At 41.4% G+C, this 19,964-nt stretch overlaps 1 protein-coding gene across 19 annotated transcripts in view; it reads right to left on the reverse strand.

Annotated features, from left to right (window-relative positions):
* Positions 1 to 3,539: 3,539 nt before the first annotated feature.
* ralgapb (Ral GTPase activating protein non-catalytic subunit beta) overlaps positions 3,540 to 19,964 on the reverse strand; it is a 141,450-nt gene continuing 125,025 nt past the window's right edge. For all 19 annotated transcript variants that reach the window (XM_043710953.1, XM_043710952.1, XM_043710950.1 and 16 more), the window contains 4 exons: positions 18,756 to 18,864; positions 18,249 to 18,327; positions 16,533 to 16,681; positions 3,540 to 11,215 (listed from right to left, as the gene is read on the reverse strand). In XM_043710953.1, the coding sequence (XP_043566888.1) occupies positions 11,022 to 11,215; positions 16,533 to 16,681; positions 18,249 to 18,327; positions 18,756 to 18,864 (531 nt within the window). In that variant the 3' untranslated portion in view covers positions 3,540 to 11,021. The remainder of the gene's footprint in view (positions 11,216 to 16,532; positions 16,682 to 18,248; positions 18,328 to 18,755; positions 18,865 to 19,964) is intronic.

Here is a 19,964-nt window from a genome sequence, read left to right on the forward strand (position 1 = left end):
AATCTTATAAAAAGAGGAAATTGAAGTATGAGAGAAAACTAGCAAGAAACGGAAAAGCTTCTGCAAGTATATAAAAGTGAGGAGAGTAATGAAAGTAAGCATTTTTCTCTTAGAGGCTGAGCCTGGGAAGTTAATGAAGGGAAATAAGGAAATGGCAATACTTTAAACAAGCATTTTGTATCTGCCTTCACAATTGAAGACATAGGAAACATCTCAAGACTAGTTAAAATACCAAAAGACAAAGGGGTTGAAGGAACTTAAAACAATTACTGAAGAAAAAAGTATGGGATTTAAAGAGGACAAATCTTGTGGACCTGATGGCTTATATCCTTAAAGGCTACAAGAGAAAATCGACACATTGGTTATAATTTCCCAAATTCCCTAGATTCTGAATATAGTTGAGTGAATTAAGTGGGTGAAGTGAATCAGTAAAGATTTGACAGGTGAAACAATGTGGGGAAAATGAGAAGTTCACTTTGATAGGATGAATAGCAAAGCAGAACATTACTTAAATGGAGAAACTGCAAAATGCAACATCATAGAGAGATCTGGGTGACCTGCAACATGTATCATAGTCATTAGTATTAGGTACAGCAAACTAATGTGAAGACAAATAGGATGTTGGCCCTTATTGCAATGGAGATAGCGTTTAAAAATAGGGAAGTATTGCTCTAACTACACAGGGAATTGATCAGACTATTCCTGGAGTACAGTATAGACTTGTCACCGTTAGAATGAGTGAACTTTCACAGGAAGCAATTCAGAGAAGGTGCACTTGGCTAATTCCCAGGATCAGGGGACTTTCTGATCAAGAAAATGTTGAGCAGGCTGTGCCAATTCCCCAGTGGATGTTTAGTGGAATGAAAAGTGGTCTCCTTGAAACGCACAAGATGCTGAAGTGGCTTTGCAGGGTGGATGCTGAGAGGACACTTCCTCATGTAGCAGAATGTAGAACTACAGACACAGGGTCTTCAGTTTAAAGTGGAGATAAGGTGGAACCTCTTCTATCAGAGGGATGTTAGTGTTTGGAATTCTCCCAGACAGCAGTGAAGACTGGGTCATTTAATACTTACAAGCTGTGTTAGATATTCGATTGACAAGGGAGTCATGGATTCTGGGAGGCAGGAAGGTGGAGTGGTACTATCGCTAGACTATTTATCTAGATATCCAGCTAATATGCTGAAGCCTCCCCAATGGGGAGATAATAACCAAGTGACATTGTTCCTAAGCTATCAATCCAGAGAACATCTGGATGTAGGTTTGCCCACTGAGCTAGAAGGTTCGTTTCCAGACATTTAATCACTATACTAGGTAACATCTTCAGTGAGCCTCCGAATGAAGCACTGGTAATATAGCCCGCTTTCTATTTATATGTTTGGGTTTCCTTGGGTTGGTGACATCATTTCCTCAGGTGATGTCATTTCCTGCTCTTTTTCTCAGGGGTGGTAAATGGGATCCAAGTCAATGTGTTTGTTGATAGTGTTCCGGTTGGAATGCCATGCTTCTAGGAATTCTCCTGAGTGTCTCTGTTTGGCTTGTGCTAGGATGGGTGTGTTGTCCAGTCGAAGTGGTGTCCTTCCTCATCTGTATGTGAGGATACTAGTGAGTAGTCTAGCAGTCATTTCAGGGATGGCTAGGGTTTCTGGATGTGTTTTGTCTGATTGTTTGGGTTTGTTGCTCAGAAATCGGTGCAGTGTGTTCATTGAGTACCCATTATTTTTGAATACACTATAGGTGATTTTCCTCTGCTTTTCATAGTTCCTCTGTGCTGCAGTGTGTGTTGGCTCATGAAATAATGTTCTAATGCAATTTTATTTGTGGATGTTGGGATGATTGCTTCTATAAATACAAAGCAGGCTACACCACCAGTGCTCCATCCGGAGACTCACTGAAGTTGTTACCTAGTACGGTGACAAAACATCTGAAAATGAACCTTCCAGCTCAGCGAGCAAACCTACACCAGAACCTCAACCTGAGCTACAAATCTTCTCAAAACTCACTATTCAGTTAACATTTTGGGGACCTGGATTCAGATCTTGCCTCAATAGATGAAAGAAATTTAATTCTTTCAAGAGAACTGAATGATGGCCACAAAACCTTATGACACTAAAGTCGGTGGAGTAGTGGACAGTGTGGAAGAATGTTACAGGTTGCAGGGGGACTTGGGTAAACTGCAGAATTGGGCTGAGAGGTGGCAAATGGAGTTCAATGCAGCTAAATGTGAGGTGATTCACTTTGGGAAGAATAACAGGAAGGTAGAATACTGGGTCAATGGAAAGATTCTTGGTTGTGTGGATGTGCAGAGGGATCTTGGAGTCCATGTACATAAATCCCTAGAAGTTGCCACCCAGGTGGATAGTGCTGTTAAGAAGGCTTACAGCGTGTTAGGTTTTATTGGTAGAGGAATTGAGTTCCGAAGCCACAATGTCATGCTGCAACTATACAAAATGCTAGTACGGCAGCACTTGGAATATTGTGTATAGTTCTGGTTGCCCCACGAAGGATGTGGAAGCATTGGAAAAGATGCAGAGGAGATTTACCAGGATGTTGCCTGGTCTGGAGGGAAGGTCTTATGAGGAAAGGCTGAGAGACTTGAGTCTGTTCTCATTGGAAAGAAGGCTAAGAGGGGATTTGATAGAGACATACAAGATGATCAGAGGATTAGATAGGGTAGATAGTGAAAGTCTTTTTCCTAGGATGATGACATCAGCTTGTAAAAGGAGGCATAACTACAAATTGAGGGATGATAGACTTAAGACAGATGTCAGAGGCAGGTTCTTTACTCAGAAAGTGGTAAGGGTGTGGAATGCCCTACCTGCCAATATGGTTAACCCAGCCACATTAGGGAGATTTAAACAATCCTTGGATAAGCACATGGATGATGATGGGATAGTCTAGGGAGTTTGGGCTTAGATTAGTTCACAGGTCGGCAAAACATCAAGGGGCAAAGGACCTGTTCTGTGCTGTATTGTTCTATGATCTAAAACCATTATCAGTAAAAAAAAAAAATCTGATTCACTAGTGTCCTTTGGAGAAGGAAACTGCCATCCTTACCTGGTGTGGCCTACATGTGACTCCAGACCCACAGCAATGTGTTTGGCACTCAACTGCCCGCTGGGCAATCAGGGATGGGCAATAAATACTGGACCAGCCAGTGAGGCTTCCATCCCATGAATTAATTAAAAAGAAGAGTCTGAAAGAGTGAAGGATTGTAAACCAGAGCTGGGAAGTTTATGGTGGTCAACTGAAATCAAGAAGTGGTTTGAATACAGATGAAGGATTTGATATTTGAATAAGTTGGGCAGGTGGAGCCAGTGACTAGTACTGACCAGCAAGGCCAGAACGACTAGTCCAGTTAAAGTTGAATTTTGTATAAGGTTGGCCAAAGAAGGCTGAGAAACTCCAGTTGTGCCAACCTTCTACAGCAAGGATCACGATTCCCAGTGTCCCACTTCTGGTAACGTCATCTCCTGGAGAAAAATAAAAGACTTTTGAAGAAATGAAGACGACGCAAGTAAAACTTCAGCAGAAGAGAAAAATATAACTGCCTCACTTTAATCAAACAGATCAACCTTCAATCAGTAGCAAAACAAAAATAAATGCAATCTTGCTGAGGTATACAAGCAAAACAGGGAGGGTTTCAATGATTGCATTTACAAATTGAATGTATGTACTATCTTATATTGGAATATTCCCACATTAATTTGCTGTTTTACTGATAAATATCAATTGCTGGGTTGTCATTCCCAGATACTTGCCTTCTCTTGATGCCCAATACCCAACAGTCAGTACCAGGTCACCTGAGAGATCCACTGCCGTCCTGTGGTGCTGATATTCCCACAATGGAGTGCACTGGCTCTGAGATTGTTTGATGCAATGATGGTGACAAAGTATACGATCAGACCACACACACCAGGAAGATTCTCAAAATCAACTCCCAATTGCAAAGACTCTATTCACACATCAGCTGATATCCAGCAACCCCTGGATGAGGAAAGTTTAAAATCATCTGCCAGGGCTTCCCCTTTTAGATTTCCACAGTGACTGTATACATGGTACCTTACACAATCAAACCAGTCATCTGCACTCATTGCTAATTAATATGGAATTGGATCTCAAAAAAAGGCTATCAGCTGAAAGGGCACCAGACCTTTCCATTAAGGGTATGGGGTAAAGAAACTCAACGATTTATTGAATATAATGAGATACATTCAGTATCAGTACATTTCTCTTTGATAACATTGAATTGGCATAAATACAAACACGTGCTTTTTGCCGATCCTAGCAAGCAGAGAGATAAAGTACTGAAGACAGAAACAACCTGACCTGCTGATCACTATTTACACAAACCCTCCTTGATAGTGTACATCTCAGCTGAAGTCAGCTTTATTTACAGAAGATACAATAACTTTTAAATTATCCTTCATACCAGATTACCTTGATGTGCAACTTCACAATGATTGCACAATGTTTTTCTCAGACACCAAGCTCAACTTTTGAATTATAAAATCTAACACCAGAAAGACCAACTTTCTAAAGATGCCCAGGGCAAATGCAATTGGAAGAGGAGCAATAACTGTGAATTTATCCTGAATCACGCACTCAGTTGAAGTGCCACTGTCTTGTTATCTTTTTCTTGGCTGTGGTCATAGTGAATATTTTCTGTGAATTTCCCAGAAATTATGAATTGGTAAATTGCGTTGCCAGCATGAACTGGATTACAGGGCCATCTCTCCACAAACGACAATGAGTTAGGACCAATTTTTGTAAAAGGAAATTCAGCCGGTCAAACTTTGTTTTTGAAGGAGGATCTCAAAGCCTTAGATGAAGAGTGGTATGAGGATGCAGGGAGATTCGGAGTCTGGCTACCTGTCCACTGCGCAGTTGCCAACGCCACAATGCAAATATAAATCCCCATCACTCCAGCTACGTACAGAAAACATGGTTGCAGACTAATGACTTGTTTCATTCACCATGTACAATCAGGTTCATACCTTGTCAAGAGGGGAAGAAGTTGGCTTGCTGGTAATGTAATTAGTTAGAGACCCAGTCTACTATTCTAGGGACATGGCTTTGAGCCCTATCATTACAGGTGGTGAATTATGAATTCAAAATCTGGAATTTAAAGCTTGTCTAATAGCAACCAGATAACCTTACCAAGTGTCAAAATTACCGAACGAGAAAACAAAGAACTACAGATGCTGGAAATCAGAAACAAAAACAGAAATTGCTGGGAAAACTCAGCAGGTCTGGCAGCATCTGCAGAGAAACAAGTTAACGTTTGGATCCAGAACTGCTAAACATTAACCTTTTCACTCACAGCTGCTGCTGTCAGAACTGCTGAGATTTTATGGCAATTTCTAATTGTGTGTCAAAAATATGTATCTGGCTCATTAATGTCCTCTAGGGAAAGTCACATTTGCTGTCCTTATCTGGTCATAGCAACGTGGTTGACTTTTAACTGGACTCTGAAATTTTAGAGGTAAGGACTGAAATGGCCAAGGAAGCCACTCAACCCAAGAGCAACAGACAACAGAGGTGCCAGCACCATCCACATACCACAAAGGAATAAAAACAGTGATTCAGAAACCTAGGGACACGTTTCAAATCCCACCACAGCAAAGAGAATTTCAACTTGATTTATAAATCTGGAATTCAAAAAGAGTATAAATTTTAGCAACACTCTGACAATTTTAATTGAGTATCCATTATCACAAACACCAACCTGCTTCACTAATGTTCGTTAGGTGTAGAAGCCTGCCTACCTATGACTGTGGTGAACTGGCTTCCAAAACGGTCAAGGGCAATTAGGAATGTGCAAAAGTTGGCCAAGCTAATAATGGCACACGCCATGAAAGACAAAAGACAGAAAATGAAACCCAGTGCTGGGAGAATGCTTCCTAACATGGTGCATGACATTATAAAGAGAGCTGGTCCTAGATTACTGGTCCTGAACTGGGGGGAGTTGTCAGTACAAGTAGAAAATCCCTCTCATCCCTCATCTCTCCCAATCCCACCAGCTGCAGGAATACTATAACCCAAATGTTGTGAAGTATAATTAGGCGGAGTAGCTTATTTCTGCAGCTGATGCATACATGATGGATCAAGGGGCTGTCTTCCAGTCTGTAAACCACCTCTGATTCAATATTTTAATGAACACATTTTGTTTACACAAATTGTCTATAATCACGATTGATGCATTGTGGACACTTTAGATAACACAAACTTTCTACTGAATGGGTAGTGATTTTCTATGGTGATCTTGCACAGTGCAATTTTATATAGCATGGGGTTGCACAGGAACACAACTGTTGTGGTATATCAGAATGACCTGTACTGCCTTTACCATTGAACAAATGGACTGCACACAATGGACTGTAAATGTGCTCTTCAATAGTCTGCACAAACTGTATTTGATTATTTGCAGTATGTATTACTAACAGCAGCCCAGCACAGTGGAATACAGCTCTGAAGTTGGAACACAACACATGCCCAGTGATGTCCAAGGTCAGATTCCAAGCTTTTGCTGAATTCACTGATTTCACTTGGGCTGCCTGTAATGGAAATGGATTTTGTTGATCCTGGTTATCAGGAGTAGCAAGGTGATAGAGAATCCTATCCACCAACTCCAATGGGACAGTGCTCATTGACTTGGATTCTATATCCCAAAAACTAACAGCCCAACACTCCAATCTAGCCTCTCATATGAAGCCATGTCACTTTAACAGAGTCAGTGTCTTTGCGGATTACGATGCCTCAAACCACTTAAAAAAAACAATTACTAGAAGCATGCAGACAAGATTTCAGTCTTTTACTTACCCAAGTAAACTCCTTTACTAAGGATGACGACAGTTACAGCTATCAGAAATAAATTCAGGTGTGAACAAAATGAAACAGGACAAGTGAGAATCTAGATATGGACCAATGGCTTGGTTGTGAACAGACAGATCTCACTGGTTTGCTAGGAATAGTCTGTGGGTGGTGGAAGTCCAAACTGACATGAACACAGTGCTACTGCAGGAACCCCAGGGCGACCAATACAGACAACTGTCAGTGAGGAGATATGCATTTATGTAGCACCTTTCATGAATTTAAAATACCTCAAAGTGCTTCAGACAATGAAACACTTTTAAAGTAAGGTCAATGTTGCAACCTTGAAAACTCACCAGGAAATTAATGCATAGCACTCCCAACATCATTGAAGTAAAACACAGATAATCGGATTCTACCCTCTACGTTTAAGTATGTTAGAAGGGAAGAGAGAGAGTGATTGGGGCGTGGGGGTGGAAGAAGAGTGGATGGCATTGTGGATGAATGGAATATTCAATGTTTGCACTGGAGAAAGTTTAAGAATAGAAAGTCAAAGGAGTGGTCAGACAAAACCTTGAAGAGGAAGGCATCGATCAGAATCTCACTGATCGATCATCAGGGCATTCAACCAGGTATATCCCTTTATTATTTACAAACCTCAGATCGCTCAAATTATCGTGAGTTTAAATGCAGGAATGAAAACTGAACTTTATAGTTGGCCAGATAACAGGCTACTTTGAACAATCAACATTGGAGAGAACTTGCAGCTTATAGTGCATTATCCAATCAAGTTGAATACCTCAACCTCTGGGTTTTGCAGCATGTGCATTCAGAATAGCTCTTTGGGTATGTCACAGTTAGAGGGTATGACAAGAAACTTCTCTACATTTTCATGGTTAAATTTTGTTTCTTTTGACAGCGTTCTGGTACTCAAAATGGCAGAGGTCAATCAGATTCATACTTCCAGAAACTTCTGAAACCCCTGCATTGTCACCTGACAAAGGGCATGGAGGTCAGACACTTGTTTCCAGATAGCTCTGGATAAAAGAACCCGTGCTAAACATACTTTAACAGTTACCTTGTCACTAGCTTAATGATCTTTCAGTCAGCTGACCAAAATGGACCCTCAGCTCCTCAAATATCTGCCCTTGTTGTATGTTGAAATCAAATCTGGCTAAATTGCTTGAATATACAATTCTGGAATTCTAAGTGAGTTGCTGCTGGATGTCTAGAGGCAAAAAAACAGGACTCCAGGCTGAGTTGGCAGCCTTCCTTGAATACTCCATCACTAGTTCCCCAATTTGCTGATGGGAAAGATGCCTACGTTGCAAACAGTAAAGTCTACAGGGCACAGCTCACTGAGCAGACTATTATAGGACATTAACATCTGGGAACTTGTGGGCTCATTTTTTTTTTAATACCTCTGCATTTACCAAACACTTGTAATTGATAAACTTCTCCTTTGTCTTCCTTAATTTCCTGAGTACTTTGTCTGTGTGTGTATAAGTGTGAAGTAGCAAAGCAATTCCCCATGTTTTGAATGTTCTGTTAATAAATTATGATTTCATATCGAAGGATTTTGCTATGGGTTTATCTCAACGGATCAGAATTCAAAAACCAGGAAACAGCCTCAGTAAGGAACAGGAGTAAAAAGGAAAAGGCGCAAGTCAAACTATATCTCGCCACTTTGGCAGGCAAGACACGTAATTAAAAGAGAATTGCTCATCATGCACAAAATTAAAACTTAATATATCTATTCTGTGAGAACAGCCAATAACCTGTCGAATCTCTCTAAGCTCTTCAATCTCTAGCATTTACTTCACCCCCTCTTAGCCCATCAAATGCATTCAACACAAAAATTGGGAATGCTGCAATTTTTAAATGCAACAGAAAGTATTAAAACTACTTAGCAATCAAGTATTGCCAACATTATCTCTCTCCATCAAAAGGGTTGCTTAACTCACTATGTTCTTCACACAGACACTGCAGAAGAGGAGGAAGGAATTACACCAGTCTGTTTCTTAGTATCTGAATTGCACAGAAATCAATCACCATGAGAAGTCCAAATGAATGCAGCTTCTGCTGACTGTTGGAAAGCATTTGTTTTGGTGTTAAACCCTTGGGGCCCAGTTAACATAGATCAAGTCAGGCAGATACTAACCATGCACAAAGAAGCCTACATCAGCTGAGGTGCAACTAGCAGTAACCTCAGTCTTTGCAGTAACCTCAGAGGTCTTGCTCCAAATCAGGTTGTCATTAAGCTGACCGCTTGAAACACTGATACTGTTTGGAGGTTGCCTTAAAGAATTACTGGGATTTGACTGGACAGAGTTCCAGTGTCAGGCACCTCTCCAATGTATCACTAACTCAGCAAAGTTGGTTCATCAGTCAGCTTTGTCCTCAATTGCTGAGGTTCACGAACCTGGCTATCAGCACATCAATGAGCACCAGCTTTTTAATTGCTTAGGGAAAGAAATCTAATCATGACATTTAAATTATTTTTTAAAATAGTCTTTAATTTTCTTTTAAAAACACCCAACTAGAATAAAGCATAAAACTAATGTAGGAAGGTGCTTGCTCACCAATAAGTGTAATAAACATGAAGGACATTGAAGGGTATGGGAGAATCTTGATATTTTGATCCTGTACAGTACAAGATCTTGAGTTTGAAGGCATTGATCTCTGTTCACTAAAGGTACATTATTTGCTTTGTTTGATCATTGATTGCAGAGTAAGGATTTCTAATGAGACTCATTTATCAATCAGACAAATGTGTTGGGAACAAAGATACTGTTTTAAAAATAACCATTATTTCCCCAAATGGCAATGACAAAAGCAATGAAGTATAAAAATAAAACCTGTAAAAATATTTTAAATGCTTCGTGATTAATGAACAAAATAAAAACAATTCTGCATGGTGTGTGGACGGCTTTAAAACAAATGCGGGCACTTTCAGGATAACTTTATTTTGAACTACAGCCTAGGTCAGTGGTTTCCAGCGCACAGGCCAGGAACGCTAAGTTATCCTTAGTCAGTTTAATTGGCTAGGGGGAATTCTTGCATCTAGATTCAGGGCAGAATTAGTAAGGACAGCTTCCAGACAACATGAGAAGACTAATGCAATGTAAGTTACCAATGCCCAGGTGGACAATGAAGTAATCATCTAGTTTTTTTTGAGAAGAAAGAAATTGCAAATTTTACCCCATTCTCAGTTGGCAGGAACAGAGGAAGACTTGGGGAAATTGTAGTGAGGTCCTACAAAGGGGAAAAAATCCAAGTTAAAAAAAAAGCAATTCCACTGCCGAATATAAACTCAACTTCTGTGGGTTCGATCATTAGTCTGACCACAAAGACTGGTTCAGACATAGCTGTGCAATTCCTCACTCCCTCATATTTCTCCAGTCCTTACATTGCTAACCTCCTTCTACATTCCTTTCATTTTTCTTGGATCAACATAGAGACTGATAAATGTCATTTCAGTACAAACATTCACAGGCGTAGGACATCAGGAAGACTACAAAGCAAGTGGATGCCCTCTGTTTGTGCTGCGTACTGTGCTAATGCTGGGGATGGTGTGAAACTGATAACTGCACTAATATTGTGCTTGTGTTCCTACAAGGAAGAAACACATGACTTGGGACTAAGATTCCAACTAAACATATCTTGATGTCTCAACAATGAAAATCACTGACCAAGGTTGACAAACGAAAAAGATAACTCCGTCCTTCAAAGCCCTAGCCCCATTCCTTATAGTTTTAGTGCTAACTATGTACTGTAAGGGCAGTTTTGTGCTGTGGAATCATTCCCACCAGTATGTGGATTGAGACTACCCCAAACTCTCTCCTCCTCTATGACTGTCTATCCGTGTAGGATTCAGTGCAAGGTCTGGGAGCTAAGAGTACAGCACTATTGCACACCTTGCCACACAGTTGATCGAAGATACACTACATAATACAGATTTCAAGTATTGTACAGAAATTCGATTATGTTCAGTAAGGCTGTCTTGCAGTTCAGTATAAAATGGATTTTATATATTTCTCAAAAATCAACATTACGTCCTTAATACACATTTACACAGAACCAGCTGGGATATACTGCTTTCCAGAGCTCTGGATACCAGTCGGTGCATCACATCACATTCGCAAGTAGCCAAGTGCCTGACTAAGTAGTAAAATAGCTTATAAATACTCTCGGCAAAGATCTCAGTGTGTCTACGGGTTCAGAGATTTTGGCCCCACTTCCTGGAACAGTGAGGTATAAAACTCTGGTTCCAGGAGCTTGTTGCGGTATTTGTGGACTATATCCACTATCTTCTGCTTCCTCTTCACATGAGGAGGGTTGTAGGAATCACTCTCCAGCCTCTTCCTTCGGCATATGTTTATAATGGTTTGGCGGACCAAAAACCCTGAAATAAAAAGTGCAGAAACATCACACAGGTCATTAAAAGGTTTTATATTTTATTGGGGGCCATAACTTCCGTTCTTTCCACATAACCATTTACTCTGATGCCCCCATGCTGAGCAGTCTGCATTGCACACCAGGCACAAGTGCAACTGAAGAATACATTGCAAGTAAAAGCCATGTAACCCCATCACACTTGCTCTTTCCAGTGTCTGGGAATGATCACCTCAGTCAAAGACTCTCTTACTTTCTACTCCAAATACTCAGTTTAAAATAAAAGATAAAAACACTAGATGGATGTAAAAATCCAACTCATTCACTATTATTCTTTTGAGTGTGAAACTTCCCAATCTAACTTGAGAGGAGTCTGTATGTACGGTGTCCAGTCCGAACCAAATACTCAAGGATCAGCAATACACGCCAGCCTAATGTTGTGACACCCAAAATCTGAGACTAGGGAGTAAAAGGCCTGTCCCTTTTACTGTATCAAAGGCATTTCACTCATACGTGAGGAATAAGAGAATGATTAGGGAGAAGGTAGCGCTGATCAGGGATAGTGTAGGGAACTTGTGCGTGGAGTCTCAGCAGATGGGGAAGCCCTAAATGAGTTTTTTGCTTCAGTTTTCATGAAGGAAAGGGACCTTGTTGTCAATGAGGACTTTGAGGAGCTGGGATATGGGGTTGAACAGATCAAGATTGATGAAGTTGATGTGCTGGAAATTTTAGGAACATTAAGATCGATAAGTCCCCAGGGCCAGACCAGATTTATCCCAGGTTGCTCTGGGAAGCGAGAAAGGAGGTTGCTAAGTCGCTGGCAAAGATCTTTGCATCCTTATTCTCCACGGGGGTCGTACTGGAGGATTGGAAGGAGGCAAATGTTGTTCCTCTTTTCAAGAAGGCGAATAGGGAAATCCCTGGCAATTACAGACCAGTCAGTTTTTCGTCTGTGGTCAGCAAGGTTTTGGAAAGAATTCTGAGGGGACAGGATTTATGAATATTTGGAAAAGCGTAGTGTGATTAAAGGTAGTCAGCATGGCTTTGTGAGGGGCAGGTTATGCCTCACAAATCTTAATGAGTTATTTGAGGTGGTGACAACAGTCAACGACGGTCAAGCAGTGGATGTGGTGCATGTGGACTTCAGCAAGGCATTTCATAAGGTTCCCCATGGTAGGCTCATTCATAAAGTCAGGAAGTATGGGATACAGGGAGATTTGGCTGTCTGGATTCAGAATTGGTTGGCTGACAGAAGGCAGAGAGTGGTTGTAGATGGAAAGTTTTCTGCCTGGAGGTCAGTGGTGAACAGTGTCCTGCACGACTCTGCTTTTTGTAGTTTTTATTAATGACTTGGATGAGGAGGTTGAGAGGTGGGTTAGTAAATTTGTAGATGACACAAAGGTTGGAGGTACCGTTGATAGTATAGAGGGCTATTCAGGCTGCAGCGCAATATAGACAGGATGCAGAGCTGGGTTGAGAAATGGCAGATGGAGTTCAATCTGGATAAATGCGAAGTGATGCATTTTCGAAAGTCAAACTCGAATGCTGAATATAGGATTAAAGACAGGATTCTTGGCAGTGTGGAGGTACACAGGGATTTTGGTGTTCAAGTACATAGATCCCTCCAAAGTTGCCACCCAAGTGGATAGGGTTGTTAAGAAAGCATATGGTGTTTTGGCTTTCATTAACAGGGGGATTGAGTTTAAGAGCTGCAAGATTTTGCGACAGCTCTACAAGTCCCTGGTGAGACCACACTTGGAATATTGTGTCCAGTTCTGGTTACCCTACTATAGGAAAGATACAGAGGCTTTGGAGAGGGTGCAAAGAAGGTTTAGAACATAGAACAATACAGCGCAGAATAGGCCCTTTGGCCCTCAACGTTGCACCGACCTGTGAACTATTCTCAGCTCGTCCCCCTACACTATCCCAAAATCATCCATGTGCTTATCTAAGGATTGTTTAAATCTCCCTAATGTGGCTGAGTTGACTACATTAGCAGGGAGGGTATTCCACGCCCTTACCACTCTCTGCGTAAAGAACCTGCCTCCGACATCTGTCTTAAATCTATCACCCCTCAATTTGTAGTTATGCCCGCTTGTACAAGCTGACATCATCCTAGGAAAAAGACTTTCACTGTCTACCCTACCTAATCTTCTGATCATCTTGTACCAGGATGCTGCCTGGACTGGAGGGCTCGTCTTATGAAGAGAGGTTGAATAAGCTCAGACTTTTCTCTCTGGAGAGAAGGAGGGAGGGAGGAGACCTGATCAAGGTATACAAGATAATGAGAGGCATGGAGAGAGTCAATAGCCAGAGAATTTTCCCCAGGGCAGGATTGACTGGCATGAGGGATCATAGTTTTAAGATATTAGGAGAAAGGTGTAGAGGGGACGTCAGAGGTTGGTTCTTTCCGCAGAGAGTTGCGAATGCATGGAATGCGTTGTCAGCGGTGGTGGTGGTGGAAGCAGAGTCATTAGGGACATTTAAGCGACTGCTGGACATGCACATGGACAGCAGTGAATTGAAGGGTGTGTAAGTTATTTTATTTTAGGATTAATCCTCGGCACAACATTGTGGGCCAAAGGGCCTGTTCTGTGCTGTACTGTTCTATGTTCTAAAGCAGTTTCAAGTTACTTGTTTGTTTCTTCCAGTCGTCTGCTCTATACCCAAAATACTGTACCAAGGAAAAGAGAAATTCATCGAAAGCTCATCTTAATACCAACCCTACTTATCACATCCAGATGTCAACAAGACAACATGTTGTCATGACAACATCCAGCTGTCTTAATAAGTTTCAACTGCACTCTTCCCCAGAAACTGATTTCAGCTGTTGCTCACCATCTGTTCATCAGTGTGGCATCTGTCCCAAATCTCTCTTCTCCATAGGGAGCCCATGAACCTGTTCACAGCTCTAGACTGACTCCTCTTTCGACGCTGTGGATATCCAGTCAAATCTATTGGTTATACACCACACTTCACCAACACATCCCTTCCACACCACAAATCAGCTTTGGTGTTCACCTTTACACAACAGGGATCAGCCCAGAGGTCAGGCCCCCTCTCACCTTCACAATATGCACCAGCCGGGATAGTCAGTTTAAGGTCCTACTGACATTTACACTCACAGCAAGAGAGATATGTTTTAGTGGACATGCTTGGGATGAGAAGCTATATTCAGGTAGACCATTTTCACCACAACAGAGTGCATTGCTACTATGGCAAAAATACTGAAAGAAATTGGGAATTTGGAGTCCTGCCCCCAAACCAAGGCATTTCACATATACACGGGGGCAGGGTTGGGATGGGCTGAGCATGTGCAATTCCTGGAGGCAGCTGGCCACTTATACGATAAGCTGTTCCTACTGAAATCAGATTTGAGGGTCCCAGGTGTCTGGAAGCTGGTGTATGGAGACAAAACCAAGTTAGAGCTGTTCTGATCTCAATGTATTTCTCTTGGATAGTCAGGGTTATACTTGGAGATTTAAAGTATCCCTGCAGAGGAGTTCAGGACACCTTTGGTAAAGCTTGGGATTCAGGAAATGCAAGCTTGTGCATAAACTGAAAACATATAAAGCCGTCAAGGAACTGTCCAAAACTAAAGAGAGTAAGGTAAGTGTGCTACGTATTTCAGAGGGTCTGTTCATATAAGCTGTTAAAGCTTGCTAATGAGGTAGTAGATATGTTTGGGTTAATTTTCCAAGTTCCCTGTATTAAGAAAAAGTTCCATCGGATTGGAAGTAGCAAACATAACCCCTCCACTCAAAGGGGGAGGCAGGCAGAAAGCAAGAAACTATAAGTTAGTTTGAAGTCAGTCGTAGGGAAGGTTTTAGAATCGATGATTAGAGATTATCGCAAAAGTCAACATGGTTGGGGGGTGGGCTGTGCCTTCCTCCTGCCAAAAACTGATTTCTCTCAATTAGTGATTATTAGACACCACAAAGCATTGTTTAATTTTACAGGTCAATAAGGACTTGTCATTTTTATTTAAAGTGCATTCTTCTTCCTTTAGTTGCAAGTATCAAAGACTGATGGGTTTCTTGCCTCAGCTACCCTCCCAGGCAGCGCATTCCAGACCCCCACCACCCTTCAGGTGAAAAGAAAGTTCCTCAAGCCTCATTTCGCACAGTTAAATTCCATTTGCCACTGATCTGCCCATTTGACCAACCCATCTATATCTTCCTGTAACCCAAAACCTTCTTCCTCATTGTTAACAGCCAGCTAATCTTTGTGTCATCCACAAACTTCACAAACGCCTCTACATTCTCACCTACACCACTGGACATTGGCCTCCAGTCACACAAACTGCCTCTATCACCACCCTCTGTCTCTAGTCACTAAACCAAGTTTGGATCCAACTTGCCAAGCTATATTGGAATCTGTGAACCTTTACCTTCTTAATCAGTCTCCCATGTGGGACCCTGTCAAAAGTTTTGCTGAAATCCATATTAACCACACCAACTGCATTATCCTCATCTACACACCTTGATGCAAGACCTCATCCCTCATTCTACTTCTATCATGAGTATTATTTTGAAAAATGAACTCTGTCTTAGCACCCTCCCCCTCAGGATGCCCTGTGACATCCCTCACCCTGACATCAGCTTCCAAAATGGAAACCCGATGTGAGAGTGGAACCACAGGGGACTCATCCTTCCAGCTGCAGGTGGCCACCTGTTGAAATGTGGCCTATCCAGTTCATTTTCTGGTTAATGGTAACACTCAGCATGTTGGTACTGGAGAATCTGTCGATGGTACCAACAGCTGAAAGTATATTAATGCAGTCTTTTGCAACCTAAGTTATATTACTTCTTAGATAGGATATTGTACAGTTGCAACACAGCTCATTATCTAAATACAGATACCCACATCTAATGTGATTTACTGTGCTGTCCTGATAGAACAAGACCATCACAGAGGCCACACAAAGCAGTATCACACACAAAATTGGCAAGAAACTTGTTTTGGGATTTTATCTGCTGCCAATGACCATTGCATCTCCCTTTGGCCAATCTCAACGACATAAATGCAACCTGGGACTTTCTGCTTCATTGCACTGATCAAGTGAACCATGGTAAAGATGGGAAACACTGAGTGAGAGGCCATAAATGAACACTGCAGCTGAGACTTGAGGACATTTTACCCTGGTTCTACAACACTGACATTGTCAACATCTTTCTTATTTTTTTCAGGACACAAGTGAATGGGAATAACTCAAAGCAATTTGGGTTAAAGGTAGGAGCTGTTATATTTGTGTAGACATAGAATCAATCACCTGAAGTCAAAACATAAAATAGAACATTTAATTCTCTGCCAATTGGTGCCCTTACCCAATGCCCGCCGACTCACTACCATACCATCGACCAATGGAATCACCATGCTGAACTTCCCTGTAGCCCCTTGAACTTTGATTCTGAAGAGACCAGTCTTCAGGGGGTGGATAAAAATGACCGGCACATCCTTGTCTGATGTGGTGGTCCTAAATAATGAGACCAGAGAAATATAAAATGTTTAGTTCGGTTTGCACAGATAGACGCTCTGTCCGGAGACATAACTTACAGAAAAGATGGGTAGCCATAAAATCGTGTGTCAGATTAGATTTTCTTTCTAATCATAAAATCCCTACAGTGTGGAAGCAGGCCAATCAGCTCATCAAGACCACACCAATATCTCCAAAGAGTATCCCATCCAGACCCATCGTCCCCTACCCTATCCCTATAACCCTGCATTTCCCATGGCTAATCCAACTAGCCTGCACATTCCTGTATACTATGGGCAATTTCCTATGGCAAATCCACCTAAGCAACACATCTTTGGAATGTGGGAGGCACCCCTTGGGATTCAGGAAATGCAAGCTTGTGCATAAACTGAAAACATATAAAGCCTTCAAGGAACTATCCAAAACTAAAGGGAGTAAGGAAAGTGTGCTACGTATTTCAGAGGGCCTGTTCATATAAGCCGTTAAAGCTTGCTAATGAGGTAGTAGATACGTTGGGGTTAATTTTCCAAGTTCCCTGTATTAAGAAAAAGTTCCATTGGATTGGAAGTAGCAAACATAACCCCTCCATAACTTCCTCCATCTGGAGGATGCCGACACTGTATCAGGGAGAATATGCAAACACCACAGAGACAGTTGCCCACGGATGGAATCCGGGTCCCTGCCGCTGTGAGGCAACAGTGCTAACCACTGAGCCACAGTGCTATTTCAAAATGTGATCATAACTCCAGCCCCAGACCCCTCAAATTTCAGAGATGGGCATTGGTGAAATCAGTTAGTCTCAATCATGAATACAAACATGCTTTTCATTCTCTGTTTCCAAAAGCAATGGAAATGCCTAAATGAACACTCACATTGCAACTGTTTTAGGCAAGGTACCTTTAGACAGTAGGGAGAGCAAAATGTACATTAACACATGCAAAGAGGTCAAAGATCCAATACAAACAAACAAATGGGCAACCAGAGTGGGAACAAAAAGCAGAAACACACCCAAAAATAGCTGTAAAATTAAGGTCTAGAAATTCTCTTAATGATTGTGCTTATGCAGGACTGAGTTTTGGCACAACATTTAATAGTGCACATACAGCCTTTGAGCTGCAAATGTGATATAGCCAGTTTCCAGAAGTAGCAAAGGTAAGCCCCAAATAATATCCTCATGAAAAGCAAATAACCGTGAATGCTGGAGACCTGAAACAAAGGCAGTAATTGCTGAAGAAACGCAGCAGGTCTGGCAGTATCCATGGAGAGAAAATAGAGTCAATTTTCCGAATCCAAGGACAAATGGACCTGAAATGTTTACTCTGCTTTCTCTTTCTGCTGCCACACCTGCGGAATTTCTCCAGCAATTTCTGTTTTAGTTTCTAATACCCGAATGATGTTTCCAATACAAAGTAACAAACCCTTCATGACCTAGCACAGAGCGAGTGAAACTCCTGCTCAAAATCTGATTGAGCAAGAGGGTCTCAACTAGTCTGCAGAAAGAAAGGTATGTATCAATTCTGTAGCTTCTGATAAAGAAAAAGCAAAGTTGAAGTGTTAAAGAAAGTACCTGAGAGAGGTGCTGCTATTTGTAGTGGTCTCTACTCCAGTGCTGATCTCTGGTAGAAGATCATGGAGAGGAAAATTCTCTAGAAAAAGATAACTAAATATTAGACATGTTAAACCATATCAGAAAAGATTTTGGGCAATGCTGTAAAGTGCTTGAAGAAATCTTAAGTTAACAGGACTTGGCACACACAGGAAGTGAGAACATGAGAATCTACAAGACCATAACAATAGAGATCAAGCCGACTTTGATCTCTGCTGATTTTCTCCCTCAAATTCACTATCCTGGTTGCTTCATATTTCCTTCAATTCCACCAGAGATAACACAGGACTGGTCAGATACCCACACTAGAATTTTGCAGTGAAGTGGAGATTAAGCACTCTCTTTTCATAGTGAAATTTAGAACATCTTTTCCTGAGTACAACCCAAGTGAATCAAAACAGTATAACCGAAAAGGGACCAGTGATACAAAGCAGTACTTGGTAATGCAGCTTCTCAGATATACCATACCTATGTCATCAAAGCGTTCCACCCACACAACAATGACCTTTGTTTCAGGACCCAGTGGAGGGACAGTACGCCCAAGTGGCAACCGCTTCGATTTCTGTGTGGGACTCAGCTTTAGAAGGAAAAAAATAACATCAGTAACATGGACTGGCAGCTTTAATGATTCACAGTAAAACAAAAATGGTATTTATATATCCTATCCTTCAGATCGTGTGGGACTTGCCAAAGTATTTTACATTCAAATAAACTGCTCTTCAAACAAAGTCACTGCATAACATGAACAAAACAATGTCAGCTTGTACAAGGGGTGATAGATTTAAGACAGATGTAAGAGGCAGGTTCTTTACTCAGAGTAGTAAGAGCATGGAATGCCCTACCTGCTAATGTAGTTAACTCAGCCACATTAGGGAGATTTAAACAATCTTTGGATAAGCACATGGATGATAATGGGATAGTGTAGGAAGATGATTTTAGATTAGTTCACAGGTTGGAGCAACATCAAGGGCTGAAGGGCCTGTTCTGTGCTGTATTGTTCTAACATACCAACATATCTGCATGGGGAAGCGACGGCTAGTGGTATGATCATTGGACTGTTAATCCAGAAACCCAGGTGACACCCTGGGTTCAAATCCAGGCACAGGAGATGGTGGAAGTTGGATTCAGTAAAGATCTGGAATTAAAAGTCTGATGACGACCATGAATCCATTGTCAATTGTCAGGGGTAAAAAAAAACATCTGTTTCACTAATGTCCTTTAGGGAAGGAATCTGTCATCCTTACCTGGTCTGGTCTACATGTGACTCCCGACCCATAGCAATGCGGTTAACTCTGAGGAATGGACAATAAGTGTTGGCCTAGCTAGTGAGACTCTCGTCCCATGAATGAATTAAAAAAATACAGATTATGATCCCAGGAATATTTGAGAAGAGTTTGAGAGGTAGTAGATTTTAGTGACGTCGGCTAGGGATATATATATATATATTGCCCAATGCACTGGGGAAGACATATTCCACTCTTCTGTGCAGAATTCCTTGGGATATTTTAGATCCACTTTCAAATACAACTGAAATATACTACCAATGACTGTGCAGCACATCTTCAGCCCTGCACCTGGAGTATCAGTATTTAAACCCAGGACATTGATTCAAGAGAGAGTGCTCACACTGACTCATGATGACAATTATTTTGAGGAGCGGGGACTGCTAGTATACAA

Source organism: Chiloscyllium plagiosum, chromosome 20 (assembly GCF_004010195.1).
Source record: "Chiloscyllium plagiosum isolate BGI_BamShark_2017 chromosome 20, ASM401019v2, whole genome shotgun sequence".
Lineage (NCBI taxonomy): Eukaryota > Metazoa > Chordata > Chondrichthyes > Orectolobiformes > Hemiscylliidae > Chiloscyllium > Chiloscyllium plagiosum.